Raw genomic sequence first — 20,837 nt, 5'->3', positions numbered from 1 at the left:
GAGTCCTGCCACATGTCTAACTGTGGAGTTCACCGTGGCAGGCATTCACTGTGGCAGGCATTCACCGTGGCAGGCCTTTGGTACCTAGCCTCTGTTTGTAGCTCCAGCCAGCCCCAGTGGGCATTCTGTTTTTGTATTTTTATTCTAAGGAGCTCATGGTCTCCTGAAGGTGGAGTGAGAGTCATGATGACACTGGTTCTTAATCTTTGTGAACACCAGATCAATGGTGGGGTCTTTACATTTCTAACAGAGAGAGTCTGATAGATATCATACACACTCGGTACAAATTAGAAAAGATGCAGACTGCTTGGACAGTGAATCCCCTTTGCTCCCTTCCCAGAGATAACCACCATTCTAGTTTCTAGGAGATTACATGCACATATATGGTCTTATGCCACAGAGAGCCGCATAACACAATGACATGTTTTTATTTTTTTTAAACTTAGTAATACATTTGGAGCTGTTTCCTCTTCAATCCGCATGGCACTTCCCATTATTTGTTAAGAGATAGAATGGTCATTATCCAGACACACAGCGCTTTTTAAAGCCAGAGTCATTTTGTCTCGAGTCTTTGCCACGTCACTCATCTTTACAGACTTCATTTGGCACAGTGTGCACACTTCTCTACAGAGGAAATTCTTAGAAGTGAAATTACTCTGTCAAGGGGCACAGACTTACAATTCTGATAGCTACTTCTTTCCTCTTGGCAAAGCAAGGCAGAGTCTGTTCACCTAAGGAACTTAAGAATCAGGCATGGAAGCCCTGCCCCACCATGGGAATTCCCGGAGTCCCAGCCAGATCCCCGCCCACCAGGTTTCCTCCTAGCCCCTCCCTTTCCTCAGAGGGGGCACAGTGCAGCGGGCATACTCTGTTCTCCAGGTCTTGGCAGACTTTCTGAGCTGTCCCAGCAATGCAGGCTCCAGGTCCCCCCCCCCCCCACTGACTTCCAGGCCTTCTTCCTCTCACGTCAGGGGCTTTCTCCAAGGTCAAGGCTAGTAAGCAGGGATTTTCTATATCAGTTCAGACTTGCCTTGTGTCCGGGACTGGAGTACAGGCCACACCAGAGTAAGGGTCACATGAACAGAACATGGGAGCTAGCCTAGAAGAAGGCAAGAAAAATGGAAATGGTTAGCAGTGGCGGGATGCTGTTTTTTTTTTTTTTTAAGAATAATGTTTTTACAACACTTAACTACGGTTAAAACTCTGTCTTTGATAAAGCCCTGTAGTCTGTGTGCAGCTGCTCACAGGGAAGCTGGGCAGGGCTGACCACGGGCTGCCAGTGCTGCCAGGGGCTAAGGGCTTGGAGGTTCCATGTCTACAAATGTCAGCCTGCCAGGGACCCATCCAGCTACAAAGCACTGCTCTACGGTAGACAGCGAACACTGATTCAGTGGGCAAGTCTTTACTGAGCACCTCCAGGTGTGGTTCTAGGTGTTGAGTCAGTAGAAGACTGACAAATCATGCTGTCATGAAATTATACTTTGAAAGCAAGCAGGGTTAAATATTTACATTCTCTATCTTGCTGTAATGTAAGATGGTAATAATTGCTAGGGAGAATGGAAGGACAGAGAAGGGGCATGGAAGTGAGGGGGGAGTGTAAACACTTTGCCAGGGTTCCTTACTGAGAAGGCCGCAGTTAAGGAGAGACCTTTGAGGAGAAAGGAAGGGAGCCATGCAGGTTTGGAGGGAAGAGTATTCTGAGACAGCAGCAAATGCAGAGAGGCCCTGCGGTGGGCCCTGTTGCCTCCTGAGTGCTTTCTCTCTTGTATCAGGTCAAGTGATAGCGCTGCGGTCCAGCCCTGTCTTTACGGGTACTTTCATTGTCTAGTCTTTCATGCCCTTTCATTCTGCACTACTTGCAATTGTAATTGCGTTTGTGCTTTGGGGGTGAGCTGCTAACATCGAGTAAGGGCTTGCTGTCTGTGTATTTGGTAGTGACTAATTTAAATCCTCGGAGTCCATTTTAATTTTGTAGTGATTACTAATGCTACAGTTTTAGTGAGAGGGTTTTCATTACCATGACAAGTTTATTTGCTATCACCCGAGGGGTCATGTGCTCCTTCACAGTCTGGTTTTAAGTCACGTGAGATGCCTAGACTTGTTGCCTGTGATATTAGCCCCCTGTAACCTTCTGAGCTACAAGAGTCAAGTCCAAAACTTTGCTTCTGGTAGGAAGTACTTCTCAGATACCCACGTTTGAAAACCTGGGGAGACTAGAAATATTGGCACCTGAAGTGTTTGAAACTTGAGCAGTGGTTATGAATCACATGACAAGAGCTGGCAGAATGTCATCCTTTTGCTGGCTGGCTCTCTGTCCACGCCTCCTCACCCTTCCGCTCATCTGTGGACTCATGGCTGCAAGCAGGAGATCACACAGCCCTCAGTCACCCCGAGGAACACTTCTGATTCCCTGCCAGCTGAGTTGAAGAGCGTGCTGCAGTGTACCCCGTTTTATAGCTGCAGACAAATTGTACGGCTAACAGGAAAATGATGGTGCGCATTTAAAAATACTAAAATTGTGGACTACTTTTTATCTTTTGGTAGGTTCTTAGATTTTTAAAGTTCTAACCAAGTAATAGGGTGGGATCTCTTCCAAGGGATGCATATAACAGCCTAGGAAGGGAAGGCGAAGGCAGCTAGAAGCTGAAGATGCATCCTGTGGGCCAGAAGTGTTTTGCTCCTCGGCTTAAATAATTCTCCTGCCTCAACCTCCTTAATAACTGCAATTATAGGCATGTGCTAACGTGACTGGCTTTCTAGAGACAGTTAAGCCCATTAGATAGGAACCAAAGTTCTAGCCCTGGGTTGTACCTAGAAGCAAACTTCTGGCCTACTCTGAGAATGGGGAACATTGCAGTGCAGGCTGTCTTCTCTTATTGGAGTGGGCACAGAGTGTAAGAGACTGCAAATTCTCCAAAAGCTGTCTTAGAACAATAATTCATGTACTCTGTGACTTCAGGCACAGTAAGCTCTCACTCAATGGCAGTGGTTGAAAGGCTGCATGGATCCAAAGTCGGAATTTAAAACTCCGAACACAGCCTTTCTCTCTAGTATCTGAAGCGTGCTGTGTACAAAGACCCTCTGTAGACTAAACCACTGGGATTTCCCACACAATCTCTCTCACAACACTTGCTCTGCAGCCTCCTATGAACCCCCAGTGTCCCTACAGCACCCCATTTCCTAGGCTTTCCTCTATTTGCCCTACAGCTGGGCATCCACGGCAACTAGCTAATGATTAAACAGACAAGGGAAGCTTTTTTCCCTCCCTATTGTATTAAGTTGATTTTAAGAGATAAAAGCAATATTGCTTGGATCTGGGCTCCACCCTGGGGGCCAAGAGGTAGTTTGACAAGCCTTTGGTTATGCTACCTTTGTTACAGGCACAGTGCCCAGAGGTAAATACACCCTCCAAATGACCCAAGTAGTTAAGTGGAAAATGTCACTATGACCTGTTTCAGTGTGTTTAAGCTGTGCCTTCTTTTTCTAAGAAACTTTTATTTGGTGCTATTAAGTTTATTTTGTGTTATTAAGCAATAGCCAAATGGAATAAAAACAAAGAAAACTGAAGTGCAAAAGGTAAAACTTCATCACACTCCTTTCTACCCTTAGTGATGGTGTGTGTACATCACACATGCTGCACGCATACATGGGAATATACACACACAGACACACACGTCTATTCCTCTTTACTCCTACATGCAGTATCAGTCTCATACACATAGTGTCCTGCTTCTCACTTTTTAAAAAAACAACCAACAGTATGTCCTGGAAATTGTTTCCTATCAGTTTTTGGGATTTTTTTCGTCATGCATTCCAAACACACAAAGCGGCCAATTTTCTGATAGTTTCTCTCTCCTCGGTGTGTGACAGTTGACTTTCATCCATGGTTTTCCCTTGCTGGTAAGCCCTTCCTGCCACACAATGACTTCTGGTCATATTTCTTCAATTGCCTTCCAGATGAAATCTAATAAGCAATAGTGCCTTTGCCTGGAACGGTAAGTAGACAACTTTATGTGACTGGGGCCTGCAAGCACAGTGGTATCACACTACTGTTAATGTAAACCACATCCCGAACTAGGTCCTTTAAGGTCATAAAATGGAGACTCCAAGCACTGCTCTATCTTCTGAGACTGTGGCATGCTTTCTCTTGTTCCAGAAACTAGAATGAACCGAAGCATTCCTGTGGAGGTTGACGAATCAGAACCATTCCCAAGTCAATTGCTGAAACCAATCCCAGAATATTCCCTGGAAGAGGAATTGGAACCACCTGCTCCAAATACGAGGTCCATGGCACCCAGCAGCCTGCCTGCACTCCAAGCCCCTCACCATGCTTCAGGGGACCTTTATCAGGCTGACCCTTCCCTGAAACTTGCAAATCACCGGCCTGTGTCACAACAGGTTACCTGCCTGCGCACTAAAGTCTTGGAGGAGAGTGAAGCCAGTTTCTTTAGAAGGCATCCTGATCCTGGCAAAGGTGTTTGCTCATGCTCGTCCGAAGCCAGCGAGCCTGAGTCTGAGCTCGGAGCCCTCCCTCCAGAGCACAGGCTTTCACTTATGGAGAAACGCAATAGATGCCTGGGACCACAGCTTTCAGCAGCTTCTCCCGACACGGGCCATGACTCAGACAAATCAGACCCAAGTTTTTCTAATGTTCTGGTAGACTCCTCCAGCGGCGGCCAAGAGACGTTACCTCGGCCCCGGCCCCACAGGAACAGAGCAGCCCCAGATGTGCCCACGATAGACACTGGGTATGATTCCCAGCCCCAGGACGTCCTGGGCATCAGGCAGTTGGAAAGGCCACTGCCCCTCACCTCCACGTGTTACCTGCAGGACCTCCCTGGGCCTCTGAGGTCCAGAGAGTTCCCTCAGCTTGAACTTCAGAGGTACCCAGCATATACACAGAGGCTGCCTCTCAATCCTTCCCCACAGGCTCCATGGAACTATCAGTATCATTGTCCCGGAGGACCCTATCACCAGGCGCCATGTAAGTGACCTTTATCGCTTCTGGGCTTCTGGACGTTCTGGGCAAGGGATGGAGGAGACCAGGCCTCACAACACTGCTGGTGTCCCGAGACTAGCAGTGAGGAAGAATGTTCTCTGGGGCGGGGTGTTTCTTGTGCGGTTGATTTGTGAGGGGGCTTTAGTAGGATGCGTTTTCTTGGCCAAGGCCCATCTGACTTACATCTCCCTGTAGGAAACTTAGGACAAAGTGGACACCCCCATTGAGCAATTGAAACCTGCATCAAGGCAGAAAGAAGATGCTGACGGTTTATAGAAAATTCTTTTGTCCTAGTTCTTGGGGCTTCCTTCTGGGTTGTTTCCCTGTTCCTTTCCTATCAGAGTTGGCAGACAATGTGGGCAGGACCGGGTGCCTGCTGAGCGCCATCCATGGCACAGGTGTGGTGGATTTCTTAAGTCTGAGTCACTGAGAACTGAACTTTGGTAAGCAGGCACAGGGTTTAGTTCTCAGAAGTTACCAGGTTAGTTTTCAAAGCCTTTGAAGTTCTACTTATCTGCATAAAGATATCTAAGTGTCTACGTAAAGATACTTTTTCCCATAACAGCAGTATGTGGGTAGTTTCCTTCAAGTGAAATATGCCCAAAAGTTGAAAAAGGGATATTTCCTTTACCCAAATAGAATTCCCTATTAGGATTTTGATACATTTGCTTCCAGTGTTGTTTTTTAATCCTTTGCATATATTCCTAATATAAAATACTTTCCAATGACACTGAGTGTACTTCCTCCAGCATCGTTTTCAAAAGCTGAACTGGGCTAGTAAGATGTCTCAGTGAGTGATTAAAGGGACTTGCTATCAAGCCTGAAACCTGAGTTCCATCCCTGGGACCCACAGGATGGATGGAGAGCCATCTTGCAAATTGTCCTCTGGCTTCCACGTGTGTAGTGTGGCATGCAAGAGAGTGCAGTTAGATATTAATGGACTGGGGGGGGGCTGCTGTTAGGACTAACTGAGACAATGCATTGAAGGCTCTAGGAAAGTGGCTGGCTGCTAGCAGGCCCTCAGCACCAGCTGCTCTTAGTTTCTTGTGACTGGGAAATGGATCCCACGCCCAGCCCTGTAGGTAGAGGAAGCCTTCACTTTCAGGTCCCTTTGCTGGCAAGGATTTTTATATTCAGGACAGGTATACAAATGCTTAGTTTCATGTCAGGGCTATAACTGCACTTAATTGCCAACAAAACCACTTCAAAAGAGCTGTTCACCTGAGGGAGGCTGGGCAGTGGAAACCATGGCTACGGGGCTCTACTCCGCTTTAGAAGAGCATTACTTCCTTGCCTGTTAATGAATATATAAATAAATAATGTTCACCATGCAAGCGTGTGTCTTTGCATTTTGCAAGTTAAAGCAAAAATAACCTTACTGGTCATGCTTTTCATGTAAAAAAATATTCAAAGCAGATGAAAACAAGAAATGAAATAGCCTACAGTGTTCTTCACCACAGCTCCAGAAGCTGGCCTCTGCTGTCTAAGGACCCGTCCATTGAAGGTCACCAGATGAAGCCTGTGGCTAAGCAAGCAAGTCAAGCCCACAATACAAATATATTCGGGCAAAAGAAGGCATTAAGCCTAATGAGCCCTTGTGCTTTATACATTTTTTGCTTTCTTTATTAAGGAGGCAGAATATGACATGTGGGTACATGCTCCCATGGACTGAAAAAAAAAAGGTTGCTGAGTTGCGTGTGATGTTTGTGTGCTCGAATGCATGTACAATTAAAGCAAGGAAAAAGAAAGCAGATGGAAGCGATGATAAAGGCAGGAGTTGCCTTGCAGGCGCCCCAGCTGCTTACAGCTGTGGGAGAGTTCTTCTAACAGTTTATGTTGGCCATTGTGTTTCCTGGCTAAACTGATTGCATTTTATCATGATGTTTTTTGACAACTTGAAAATCAGATTTTATTTTCTCCCTCACAAGCTCTCTTACTACCATTCTTAATAAGGAAGAAAAATGTTGACTGTTTTCCCTGATGCATGGAGAACCTCACTTAAGGCTTGGTTTACAGTTCCAAGTGGTAAGAGCTCTGTGACATGAAGACTGTCTGTACTGAGGCCAAGAGGCTCAGGAGCCTGACAGCCAGCATGCAGTGCTGGGTGCGCGCTTGAGATTGTGCGAGGAGATTTTCATTGTGGCTGTTTTCATGTGCTTGCCGCTGCCTCGGAACTGAGGAGTTCCCATGCTGGCAAGCATTTGTCTGTCACATCACCCACCTTCCATCTCCTACAGAGTAAACTCTCTTGATGGAATTTTCGGCACAGGAGACAAGTCTGTGGGAAGCTATTTTTGAGCAGCGATTCTCAAGTAGGTGGCTGCTGATTTGTATGCCTCCCCTTCGCACACACTGACGAGTGTGGGTTTGTGTTGAAAAACAGACACCTACAGATACACAGATTTCTCTCTGTCTCTATTTATCTTGAGCTGCATAAGGGAACTGTATTGTATTTATCTTTGCTCACTGTGTGCCTGGGAGTAGAGGATCTATAAATATTTGTTGAAGGAATAAGAAGTTTCTACCTTCTGGGGAAGGGAGAGAACCTCTAGCTATTGGTAGAATTTTTTGTGACATCAAGTCTGACAAACGGGGAACCTGCATAAGACTGAACTAGACTCCCTTAATATAGGTGACAATGGTGCAGCTGGGACAATGTATGAGGCCACTGGCAGTGGGTCAAAGATCTAACACTAATGCACAAACTGACTTAGTGGAGCCCATTCTATATGGAGAGATACCTTGCTCAGCCTAGACACAGGGGTGTGGGGGTGGGGAGGTGCCTTGGTCCTGCCTCAAGGAGATGATGGGACAGACTTAGTAGACTCCCTAGGGGAGGCCTTACCCTCTCTGAGGAGCTGGTGGGAGGTGGGGAGGAGTGGGGGAGTGGGAGGAGAAGAGGTGAAAGTTCTAGAATGAGGAGGTCAAAGAGGCAAGGAGACTGATGCTGCTCAGGTGCCAAGAACCAGACAGGGGGGTGGGGAGTGATATGTCGGAGAAGGCAGGATGCAAGGCCATGGTAAGGAATCCGTATTCCATTCTGAGTTAGACTCTATTTCTGGGAAACAGAAAATTCAACTCTGTCATCCTGGGTCAAGCACCTAGACCAGTGAGGTGGCAAGGCCTGCTCATGCTAGTGGGGCAGAGTGATTACAACTTGAGCAGAGAGGCTGGCAGGATGGCTCAGCAGGTAGGGGTGCCAGCCACCAAGCCTGACAACCTGTTTGATCCCTGGGACCCGCATGGTGGGAAGAGAGGACCAGTTCTCACACTGTCCTCTGACCTCCTGGTGTGTATGTGTGTGTATGTACTTGTGCACGTAGACGCAGTAAATTAAAGTGTAAAAACAAAAAGAAAAGAAAGAAAATCTCACACAGATAAACAATGGTTATTTACCTAACTAGCATACTTTTTAATTTAACAATTTTTCTATGTAACTAGCCAAAATTTCTAGGGGGAAATGGCCCAAGTTCCACATACAGAAGGAAAGGCTTGATTTTGGTTGACCCTCTGGTATTCAGTCCTTGTTCTGAACAAGAGGATGACACCGGGGATTATATTGTTGGTGCTCTAATTTAAAAACCAATGAGGTGGATCATTGCCACTTGCTCACATATGCTGGTGTAACTTTTTACCACAGGTGGCCGTTTCAGACCCAGGAGTTACAGCTAGTCAAACCCTCAGCCCGTGTGCTCAGTGATTTTAATGATACGATTTGTTGCTATGAGACAAAAACATGTTGTGCAGGGAAATAATCTACTTGAAATCATCTGACCTTGATTCAAAGGCTTTTGATTAACAGCACTAACATCCGCCTTCTGGAAAAGGAACACACCCTGTGATTAGAGCTTGCTAGTCCTTTTAAAGCAAATAAAATGTTATTAGCCATTCATTAATGGATATGGGAAGCAAAAATGGCTCAAAATAGTGAAAACTTCACTTGAATTTACTTTCAGCGTCTCCCTTGGAAAAGCTTTCAAGGCCTGGCAGTCTCTCCACTTTGACCTTGTCTTTATCATTTCTGGAAGGCAAAACTGATTTAAAAAAACATAACAGCAGACAAGTAGGTAGTCTAGCAAACTGAGACTGAAGCAAGCTGACTGTGCAGTCCAAAATGGTTCCTCTTCCATGTGTAAGCTGTCTTCGTAACTAACCATTCAGCCCTCGTTTACTGAGCACTGCCTGTGTAGCTGTGCTATACGTGGTGAATGATAGCAAAACCCCCCATGCACCCTGTTCTTACAGACCCTTCCTAGTGATGAGGAAACCAAACCAGGGAGGAGAGAAGGTAACTCAGCGAGGGGTGGGCCTCCCCAATACATGATAAGAGCCACATAGAAGTTGATCTGTGAAGATCTAAGGCAAAATCTTTCTGCATTGAAAAGATCATGAGCTCAGAGGTGGGGACCAGCTTGGGGTATTCAAGATGAAGGTGGGCCATGGTAAGCCTATGACAGTGTTGTGGGAGATGAGATTATCACAGGGACCTGGCCATGCAGACTGAATCTTGTTGCCTTAGATGCTGGAAGATTGCAGATACAGCTGTTTCTAAACCCTTCCAAAGCTGCTCTAAAGATGAGCTGGGCTCCTGGTGACACGATGACAGGACCACTTTTGTCTTTTTTTAGTCTGATTGCCCTGAAATTTCCACTGACAATCTAGACCTCCTCAGATCTGTCTGGCCCGATCTAAGAAGTCTGTCAAGGCAAAGCCTTAGTGGTGGACCTTGTCCTAGCCCATGGAAGTCTCCATGGTCTTTCTCCCCATTCTTAGAGCTCCCCTCCAAGACCTGGTTTTCTTTGTCAGCCCTGTGCAGGGACAGGCCCAGGCAAATCCTCTTTATCTCCTGTCTCCTCCTTTCCTCAAACCTTCTATTTGCAATGGTCAGGGCTTAACAATAGGACAAGGGGCTTGGGTAAGCCAGTAGACAGCCTATGTTGGAGGTGCATGGCCACTTTATCAAGAGGAACAATGGTAGGAAGAGTACAGCTGATATGAGGGCCAAGGAAAACAAAGAAATGGCCCCAGGGAGTTTGACCAGGCATGAGACTAGCTTGAGTTAATTGCCAGGGTCATCCAACCAAGGTTCTGAGTCTAGACAGTGGGGACCTGGACACACACTAGTAAACATACATATTATTTGTTTGCTCATCTGTGCTTGAGGTTGTCATTCCCCAGTGATGTCTTAAAAATGTCCAAGGCTTCTGGCTGCATACGAAACTCAGGACAGTGGTACCATCCTCCCTACTCTGGTACTTCAGCTGGGCAATGAGGTCAAGAGCAGCGGCGACCTGATCATGCAGGGTGGCATAACTCTAACTGCAATAGAGTCATGTCACTTTCTTGTTTCCTTGCCATTTTCTTTCTCTGTGTCTCTCTCAAATATATTACCCTGGAAGACAAACAGAACTATGACTTCTATAAATTGGGCAAGGATTTAAAACCAATGATAATTTTTTAAACAAAATTGCCTTTGCCCTAACTGATTATGTTTCCTGACTCACCATACTTCTGACCTGAGTAGAGGTGGCAGCGTGGGTCATGAGGGGGCTTCTCTTTGCGAGCTTCATACTTGATTCTCTCCAGTCCATATGCTCCACCCGGGTTTCCCAACTGTAGCCCTCTAGGCTGCTGTAGTGTCCTCGGAGCCCTTCTCCCTCACCCACCCTGGGTCATGGCATCCCTCTGCGTCTCTTTCCAATTTCTATTAGTGAGTATGTGTCTGTGTGAGACTGTACCACAAGTGTACTAAAGGCCACAGGAGGGTGCTGAATCCTCTGGAGCTGGATTTACAGGTCATTGGTAGCTACCTGCCATGGGAGCTGGGAACCAAACTCAAGTCCCCCAGAAGAACAGCAAAGTATTCTTAACTGCTGAGCCATTTCTCCCCACCCTGCATTTTTCTTTAATTCTTTTCCCTGGTCAGCTAAGCTGGGCTTCTCTTGGGACCCTGTTACTCTGGGGCTTCCTAGGATCAGCTTTCTCCCCAGTTACATGATCACATCAGGCCTGCCAGCCTGGCTTTGCTCTAATCCATGCTCTTTTTAAAAAATTAATATTTTTATGTTTATGTGTGTATGTTCATATGTGTGTGGATGCACATACATATGCATGTAGAAGCTAGAGGTACATGTCAGATGCCTTCCTTAATCATTCTCCACCTTGTGTTTGGAGAGAGGGCCTGTCATTGAACTAGTAACCCACTAACTCAGACTGGGTAGCCAGTGAGCCCCAGAGATTCGCCAGTCTCTCTCTCCCTAGCCCTGGGCATCCACTGCCCCATGCCCAACTATATTTATGTGGGTGCCAGAGGCTTGAACTCAGGTTCTCAAACTTACACAGCAAATATCTTGTTGATTGAGTCCTCTCCCCATTCCCCCTTTCCTTATTATCTTTTCTGTTGTCTTGGGCTTTACCAGGTGAGAATGTGAAGTTAAAGGGTGATGCTGGCTTCGTCCCAGAGGATGAGCCAAGGTTTCACTCCTTCCTAAGAGGGGGCTGTGTGTGTGTGTGTGTGTGTGTGTGTGTGTGTGTGTGTGTGTATACACACTTAGCGGTGTTGGGAAGCATGGCAATTTTTTTCAGAAGGGCAGGATCTTAGTAGTAGACCAGGCTAGCCTTGAACTCATACAGGATACAGGATCTGCCTCCAGCTGCCTCCCAGTCTGGGATTAAAGGCATGCAGTACCACCTCCAGTCCAGCACAGTAATCTTAAGTCTATTCCAAGGATAATTTCTCCTAGCCATGGCTTGTAGATAGTGGGGAGTTCTGGTGGGAACAGTGGTGTGAGAGAGGCTCTTCAGGGAAGGATAATCCTAAGTATCTCATTAAAACAGGACTTGAAAAATTCTTTGAGTTTTCTAATTAGAATGTCAAACATGATTTCACAGATGTTTTAACATTGAAAAACGTGAGTATTATGAAGTATTTAGAAGTGCAGAATATAACAAATACATGGAGGTGGGTTGATATCTGGACCTCAGTTCTATCATGAGAAAACTGTTCAACGAGCTTGTGTGACCTTATGCTTGGAGGAGCTGGAGTCAACCTTCTCTGCTCCTTCCTTGTTCACCCACAGATGCTCACGGCTACCCTCCAGCAGCCTACCAGCAAGTCATCCAGCCTGCTCTGCCTGGGCAAGCCCTTCCTGGGGCAAGAGTGAGAGGCCTGCATCCTGTACAGAAGGTCATCCTGAATCACCCCAGCCCCCAGGACCACGGAGAGAGGCTTGCACAGAGAGACTTCTCTTCCCCAAGGCTCCCAAGGTATGATATGGTAAGCCCCATCCCCACACATCCTGACACAAGAAGGATTGGCACTGCAACAGTCTCATGGAGGGTCTCTGTAGGCAGGCCACCTAGGTCAGGGCAGTCATGCAGTGACATACCCAGTATAAATTTTTCAGGTCAGAGCACAGTAGAAAGTGGTTGACAAGGCTCTCTTAGCACCATCACATCTGGTTTCTAGTTATTTTCTTTTGTAATAAAACCACCCATTCAAGCTGATCCTTTCTATGTTTCTTCCTGGAAAATTATGCTGTCTTTTCAAACTTTGTCTAACCCTTTGCTTTGGTTCATTTCCCATTGCTATAGCAAAGTATTTGAAATTGAGTACTTGATAAACAACCACAACAAATAAAATACTTCATTAGCTCAAAGTTCCAAGATAAGGAGCCCTCTTGGCTATGTTACCTTCATGGCAGACAGCATCATGGCAGGAGTATGAGGCAGAGGGTAAGATGGCATGGTATGATGAGAGAGACCAGTGGGGGTACCAGGATCCCCCCCCCTGTTCCTTCTTTTTAATTAAGTTTTTAGTTGTTGTTTTGTTTTTTGAGTCAGGATTTTTCTCTGTAGCTATGGAGACTGACCTGGACACTTTCTCTGTAGACCAGGCTGGCCATGAACTCACAGAGATCCTCCTGCCTCTGGAGTGCTGGGATTAAAGGTGTGTACCACTACTGCCCAGCAATTAACTTTTTTAATGCAGGTTCTAACAATATAGTTCAGCCTGACTTCAAACTCACTGTGTCGCTCTTGCTGGTTTCAAACTTGCTATCCTCCTGAATTTGCCTCCCAGGCAGCATGTACTACTGTGCCAAACTTTGGACTTGCTCTTTCATTACAGTTTCACCAGATCTGACCAAGGTCCCCTGAGATACCCTCTTTCCAATATGCTACCACACCAAGGGCCAAGCCCCAGTCAACCCACCTTCAGGGCACAGGCTCACAATGTACTCCAGTCATCCCTTGGCTGTTTTTTTTTCTCCTTACTGTTTTTATTTTTTAAATTCTTCTTCAAGTTTACCTTTTCTCTTAATTCTTATATCTAAAATATACAGGAGTAAGTGGAGTTTCCTGTTTTAAAACAAAATTGGAAAGAAAGTAAATGAAATGTTTCAAGGACAACTTTCATATAATATACACAGTAAAACTACATTCTGTTTTTATAGAACAGAATCAGATATGAAAGTCCTCCTAAAGTGGATTGTTTTGGAGATAAAGAAATTGGCAATTCGCTCAAAAATTTTGCTCAAAGGGAAAAAAGGCCAATTTTATTAAGAGTGACCAAACAAGGCCCACGCCTGCTCCCCTCACTACAAGGTCCACAAGTCTGTGTAGTCCTTTCAGACAGACCCATACAATACATAAATATTTTTTATCAAATAAGTTTGGTGTTGAATAGGGGATGCAATCATCATTTTTAAGGTAAATGTTAAAACAATTCATTTTCAATAAACTCGCAAATAAAAACAGAGCTGGATTATTGTAGCCACTCTTGTTATTGTATTGTAACAAACCCCTGCCCAGCCCCGGCTCTGTGTGCCTCAGTGATCTTGTAATCTGCTAGGATGGCCATTCCCAAGTCTGGACTCACTTAGGGTTTTACACTTTTAAATTTTGTATCGTTTTCTGAGCGATTGAATGTCACTCATTAGCCCATGCTAGCCTGGAATTCACAAGCCTAGAGATTGGTCTCCAATTCCTAGCAATGTTCTGTCAGGAATTACAGCTATGAGTCACCATACCCAGTCCTAAAAATAAACCTCTATTTTGAAAAACATTTAGATTCATAGGAAAGCTAAAAGGTATTACAGAGAAAATATTTCTATATCATCAATTTAAGCCTGTTCCAGTATCCTTGAGTTATCATTTTAGGATGATGAAGAATGTTTAGCTAAGAAGCCAAGTCTCTTAGCACTGATTGGAAGGAGAACATTAATTCCAGAAGTTTAATTTCATTAATACTCTCATGATACTAGTTACATGTGAATGTTTTTGAAAATTACTGTCTTAGATATGGTTACTATTGCCTGTAACATGACCAAAGCAACTTGGGGAGGAAAGGGTTTATTTGGCTTATGCTATTATGTTACTGTTCTTCATCGAAGGAAGTCAGGAAGGGAACTCAAACGGGGCAAGAGCCTGGGAGGCAGGAGCTGATGCACAGGCCATGAAGGGGAGGTGCTCACTGGCTTGCTCCTTGTGAGCTTGCTTTCTGATAGAACCCAGAACCACCAGCAGGGATGGCACCACCCACAGTGGTGCCCTCCCCCACCAATCACCAATTAAGAAAATGCCTCACAAGCTTGCCTACAGTCAGAACTTATGGAGGCATTTTCTCAATTGAGATTCCCTCCTTTCAGATGACTCCAGTTTGTGTCAAGTTGACCTAAAACTAGCCAGTATAATTATCAAGGCTTTAACAAACGAGCAATAATCTTTTATAACAATGAAGCAACTTTGTGTACAAGAAGATTTAATATAAACAATAAGGAAATGAATCTCAGCTGAAAGTATATTTTTAGAGGCCTCATTTGCTCAATATTTATGAACATATAAAATAAAAATTCCCTAAACATTCTAGTTTTAGAAATGTAGTTGAGATTTGTGATTTAAAAAAAAGTCTTATTTAAGTCATATTATGTAAGACTTCAAGAATTTTTAAATTACTTTTGGGTAAAAACATAAGCAAAATCTATTAAAACTAGGCACATACACAGACTTACGATCATAACATTAAAAATTTTATAATATGAAAGAAAAGACACCCATGGTCCCATTACCCTGATTTTAACATATTGCCATATTTGCCTCTGATTTTTTAAAAGAAAGAAAACATTCTAGATGTAGTTTTAATTTCCCTACCGGTTAGAAGTTACAGAAAAGAGAAACCATTCTCGCTGTTATCACTTCTTAATCATTCACTTACTTTCCTGTGTGCATGCACACTTGCATGCCATCGCACGCACAGGGACACAGTTGCTTCTCTCCTGCCACCGCACAGGTCTCAGAGATCCAAGTCAGGTCACCATGGTGCCCTGGCAGCAAGTGCCTTTCTGGCTGAGCCATCTTACCTGCCCTTAGCTATGTTATGCAGAGGGGATTTAATACAGGGAACTGTGTGCTTATTGGAGGCTGGAGGAGGCTCAGAGAACATTCCAGGTGGAGCCCCTAAGAGGCTGCCCCCTCCCCCAGCACAACTGCAGCTGATGCAGAAGTTAGGACCATTCTCTACCTGCTGGAGTTTCAGTGGTAAAAGAGAGATGCCACACCTTGTTCTTGACATCCAGGGACACTGGATGCTTCTACAGAAGAGACGCACCTTTGACTATCTGCCATAGAAACCAAATGGCAGAAACAAGACTTCATCTCCTTGGGTTCTAAAGCTCACAGGCGTACATGCCATTGCTTCCCCTCAGCACAACGCCCACAGGAATGCTGGAAGCAAAATCACAATAAAGATGCCACGGTACCAGTCAGACTTTTCACTTATAGCGTTTAAAAGAAATACTTTTAAACCTACATGACTTAAAAAATTAAAAAAACTTTTGAAACATAAGCAAAAGTTGTGTCTTTTTACTTTAAATGCCTTTAATATCAGCCTCTGTCACCCATCATATTATTTTGTTTTGCTGGTGACCTTGTCTGACCTGTACATGGAATTTATTTTTCCAATTAGACAGACCTTGAATGGAGAAATCAAATCCTGCTTCCCTCTTTTGACCCTAGCACAGGTCCTCACATGTGGCAGCCAGCTGACTCATTTATAGAGGAAACTCCATGGGACTTCTCTCTCTCTTCTGTGTCAGGAGGCAGAGGGGAGGAATCGTGTGTTGGTATGGTCCTCCAGTCTATAAAGTCTTGCTCTGTCTCCAAACTTTGCCTTTGTAATGAAAATAAAAATTTGCTGTAAACTTATTCCCTTACAGGAATCAGCACTATCACCCACCATCTAGTGGAGCTAGGGCTCCCGAGACGTCCCTGGACCATCCTGCAGAGCTGAGACCACAGGGTCCCCAGGCTCCATCCCCAGCTGCTGTGCCTAGACCCCCTAGCAACCCCCTAGCCCGAGGAACTCTAAAAACTAGCAATTTGCCAGAGGAATTACGTAAGTTGTTTGCAACGTGGTTTCATCTTGTCAGGTTTTATGTTTTGAGAGTTTGGCTTAGTCACTTCCCCATAATCTCAGATATTTTTTTGCAGAGACAGTAAAGTTTACCTTTTCCTTTTTGTGCTTTAAAAATACCCAGCCATTTTTAAATGTTTTTAGTGATCCTAACCTCACAAGTAGTGCTCCCAAACTGCTTACCACTGGATTTTCCTTAACACATAGAAAACAGCGATATCCCCACCCCCTGTAATTCTTTCCTTTTCTAAATGATGCTCTTCAGTGATATGTCCCTGGGAGGATGGATTGGATGATGCTCATGTATCCCTGGGAGGATAGATTGGATGATGCTCATGTGTCCCTGGGTGGAAACCTAGTGTCTCACTATAAATTAGCAGCATCTATCAAGAACAAGGTCATTTTCTGTAGGAGTTAACAGTCTTGTTTGGAAAAAGAAAAAAACCCAAACCAAAAAACAAACAAAAATCTAAACTTCCATATTGCATGCAAACTAACACTTTTATTTATTTCAAGCAATATCCTGTTCAATGTCAGGTGATGATTCATTTGCCACATTCTACTGTTAGATCCAGAAATGTTGAAATATTACCAAAATGTTCTGAGAGTAAGGCCAGCTAGCATTCTTAGTTCCAGAAATCTTCAGAAACCAGTCACTAATTATGAATTACTTTGCTAGAGAAGCTCACTTTTTCCAGATCTGGGACACTCAGGACCAAACCGGAGGCCTTTGCTTGGATAACTGCTTTTGTTGCCTTTCTACTTGAGTCACTGACAGCTCCGAAGGACTTCTGTGACGATGAGCACCATGGTTTTCAGGCAAAAGTTTTGTTTCTGTGCACCTCAAAATCTTATCACTTCAATTAGGAAAATATCCGAGTGGACAGACATGGTCTTACATGCATATGGTCCCAATATTCTACCTGACTTGTAATCTAGAAAAGGAGTCCTAAAACTAGTACGTATGGACAAAGGATCCAGTGCTGCCCATAGGCCAACCACTTGGTTACTACCTCCATCATACACCACACACACTCCATCTGAGAGGTGAGTTTCTGTTAAGAAGATTCAAGCACAGGTGAATGCATATAGACTTCTCTTCCTCAACTCTCTTTTTTATCCTCTGCCTCAGGATTTCTTGAGATTCAGCTGTTCATTCCAGACTAAAAGGCAATGTGTACAGATTATCTGTCTACCACATTAAACTGCTAGGCAAGTAATTTCCCCAATAGTCTGAGAAAGGAGCGGTTCTAGCTGGGTAGGGTAAGCTTGTCAGAACAGTTCTCTCTATGGCTCCGTGCTGGCTTGGGGAGGAAAGAGGAAGCCTTCAATGCTGCACTGCCCTGAGGCATCGTCTCCCCTTTAAACTGCTGAACTTGCACTCACATTTCTGATCTGGGCATCAGTCTGCTCCCACTTCCTGACCTTTCTCCAAAAGAGTCGACTGAGGGAGGGCACGGAAACACTTTCTCACTCACCCCCTACTTTGTCTTGTTAGACAAGAGTTCAGGGCAGTGGAGAGCAACATGAGATCAAAAGCAGTCACTGCTGGTGGCCTCTTAGCAAGCCCTAGCTTCTTAGCCTGCTGTGAGAATATTTTCCTTGGGCACAGGGCCAAGTGTCTCTAAGAAACAAGGCAATGGCTTGAGCTCAAAGGACTTGCAGGCTGTGGGTGGTAGACTTTTTAACATCTCATGTGGTGTTCCAGAAGACCTGTGAGGCTGATCTCAGCCTGACATTACTCTCCTCTGTCCCTTCCGTCTTGTGTTCATTCTGGATGGTTTGCATTGTCTTGGACAGGTCCCAGCCCTTGTCACAGAGGACAGCAATTCACACCACTGCAGGCATAAGCCCTTAGACCACCCTCCAACACAATGGGCAACACATGCTCCTTAGAAGTGCTATGAACAACAGAGTAACTTGGTTTCAACAACTCTGAAATTTCTCTCTTAGGGAAAGTCTTTATCACTTATTCTATGGACACAGCCATGGAGGTGGTGAAATTCGTGAACTTTTTGTTGGTGAATGGCTTCCAAACTGCAGTAAGTATTTTATTCAAAGAGAAAACTGAACTGTTCAGTTGAACACAGTGATGATGATGATGATGATGATGATGATGGTAAAGTATGAAGTTGATGTTTTATTAATTTATGTAATGATGAGCTAAATGCTTAAGGGTTTAGATAATTGTTTCTGGGTATCTATTTATTTATTTGGTGCCGGGGCCTCACTCATGCTAGACTAGTATTCCACCACATTTTAAACTACTCAAAGTCTCCAGCGTTTTTCCTCCAAATGTCTGTAACAGTGCTAATTCCCACTGTTGGTCCTGAAGAAAAGGTCTGGCTTTTGCTGCCCTCTCTGCCTATGCCCTTTCTCACCAGTCATACCTACCTCCTGTGGTACTGGAGGCTACAAGCTCACCAAGGGAGTTTTTTACCAGACCAGACACTCTGCTCTGCACTGGATTATAAGGTTTGAAGTAAAACCCTGGGCTGCACACAGCTGCCCTTCTACACCTTGTTTCCAAAGCGAAGTTTCTGGACGGGGAAGACACAGCCTGGTTTCCATCTAGGGAAGATGGCCCTACTTCATCCCTGTAGGTCCATTGTGATTTTGGGCCCAAAATTCTCAAGCACATCATCTTTCTGTCTCCCTGCCAACCCCTAAAACAGCACAGGTTAAAGCCATGTACATTCTGCCTTAGGATAAACAAAATACCACAGGTTGCTACTCAGAGGACTGGCTTTTCTCAAACATTAAGATTATTTCCTTCCCAGAGGCCTCTCCTAGGCATTCAGCAGCAGTGAATTCCAAAGTGGAGTGAACAATGAGTGAAATATGGATGTTGGAGGTTAGAGAAGAACACTAACAAATTAAAGAATAAAGAGGTGGCTTAGTAGTTTTTATTTTAATGTTTTTTCCTGTAATACTTCCTAAAAATAAAATTACATAATTTTTAAAAGATGCCTACAATTTATGTAATTCAGCTTCACAACCCTATAGACTAACATTTCACTTTCTCATTTGTAGAGTAAGACATTGCTAGGGCAACTGTGACATAAAAATCAAATTATGAGGCAACACACAAGATCTTACCTTTTTCTTTTCCAAATATAAACATATAGATTCTTACTGCCTCTGGAGAATAGCAAGGGTTTTTAACCTTAAAAAAAACCCTAATCAGGGGGCAGTTCAGGGGGAATTTAAATGCGCTCTTGACTCTTATCGTAGAAAAGCCTGTGTTTGTTAACAGTTCTGGCTTATACCTGATACATTGGGATCTTCTCAGTGAAATGAAATCATTAATAATTTAAGGAGAGTTGAATAAGAAAACAGCATAAAGGTTTAGGTAGGCTTTAGGAAATCTCAGGGAATAGTGTCATACCCTGTCACTAGCATAGTCACCAAAGAGACACCAAAGGATGAAGAGGATGGCTGTTGAAGTCAGTCATAACACAGAGCTCATTTTCAACAGTTCTGAAGGCTGGAAGGCCAAGAACACGGCTGAAACAAGACTGGTTTCATCTGGGATCCTCTCCCTTGGCTTGAGATGGCCATCCCCTCTCTGTTCTCACATGGTCCTCCCCTGAGTGTGCACGGGCCTACATGCAAATTTTCTCTTCCTCCATGAACACCAATCCTATGGGAATGGGGCCCACCCAGTACCTCATTTTACCTGAATTATCTTCTGAGAGGCCCTGTCTCCAAATCCAGTCACATTATAAGGTACTGTTTCAAAAAAATAATTTTTATTGTATCTTTTGAGACAGAATCTCACTTTATAGCACAAGCTGACAATTTACCTATGCCAGCCTCCCAAGTAGTGAGATTATAAGTGTAAGCCACCACCTCCAGATAATATGTGCATTTTAGGGACACAATTAGCTCATGCCAGCAGCTGTGTGGAAAACTTGTCATGACAGGTGCAACAGACTCTGTTGGAAATCTAGAGAGGCAGACACCACCCAGAATGTGTCTCTGTAGCAGAGAACAACTTCTGTGTCAGACAGTAATGACCATATATGATGTGTTAACATCATGTCTGGCAAACTGGGTGCATGCCTTTAATCCTAGCACTTGGGAGGTAGAGGCAGGCAGATCTCGGTGAGTTCGAGGCCAGCCTGGTCTACAAAGCTACAGAGAAATCCTGTCTCGAAAACCAAATATATATATGCCTGGCATTATGATACATGTCTTTTCCATGTTGTCATTGAGTCCTCATAACCACGCAGAGCCAGGAGCAGGACGAAGCTGACCATTCTCAGACTGAAACGGAAACAGATTACTGGCACCGTCACAGATTCGTGCAGGCTTTAGCCAGAGCATGCATTATTATCTTGGTTTTTGTTTTCACTTTTTGAGACACTTTTCAGTGTAGACCCCATTAGCTGGACACTCTCAAAACTCCTGCTTCAGTTTCCTGAA

General features: G+C 44.5%; 1 protein-coding gene and 1 long non-coding RNA gene across 9 annotated transcripts in view; one reads left to right on the top strand and one right to left on the bottom strand.

Moving 5' to 3' along the window:
- Traf3ip2 (TRAF3 interacting protein 2) overlaps positions 1-20,837 on the top strand; it is a 38,675-nt gene that overhangs the window by 7,574 nt on the left and 10,264 nt on the right. For 3 of the 6 annotated variants that reach the window (XM_005073253.4, XM_021229068.2, XM_040758201.1), the window contains 4 exons: positions 4,157-4,984; positions 12,079-12,265; positions 16,213-16,391; positions 18,363-18,451. In XM_005073253.4, coding sequence (XP_005073310.2) covers positions 4,165-4,984; positions 12,079-12,265; positions 16,213-16,391; positions 18,363-18,451 — 1,275 coding nt within the window. In that variant the 5' untranslated portion in view covers positions 4,157-4,164. Of the gene's footprint in view, positions 1-4,156; positions 4,985-12,078; positions 12,276-16,212; positions 16,392-18,362; positions 18,452-19,887; positions 20,139-20,837 lie in introns of those variants that run through there. The other 3 variants (XR_005881820.1, XR_005881819.1, XM_013115799.3) reach the window with 2 other exon arrangements.
- Positions 410-20,837, bottom strand: part of LOC106021406 — a 101,504-nt gene continuing 81,076 nt past the window's right edge. For all 3 annotated transcript variants that reach the window (XR_005881823.1, XR_005881822.1, XR_005881821.1), the window contains one exon: positions 410-1,099. This is a non-coding gene — a long non-coding RNA (uncharacterized LOC106021406). The remainder of the gene's footprint in view (positions 1,100-20,837) is intronic.

Source organism: Mesocricetus auratus, unplaced genomic scaffold (genome assembly GCF_017639785.1).
Source record: "Mesocricetus auratus isolate SY011 unplaced genomic scaffold, BCM_Maur_2.0 Super-Scaffold_100018, whole genome shotgun sequence".
In the NCBI taxonomy this organism is placed as follows: Eukaryota; Metazoa; Chordata; class Mammalia; order Rodentia; family Cricetidae; genus Mesocricetus; species Mesocricetus auratus.
This window is presented reverse-complemented; position numbering and strand designations above follow the sequence as displayed.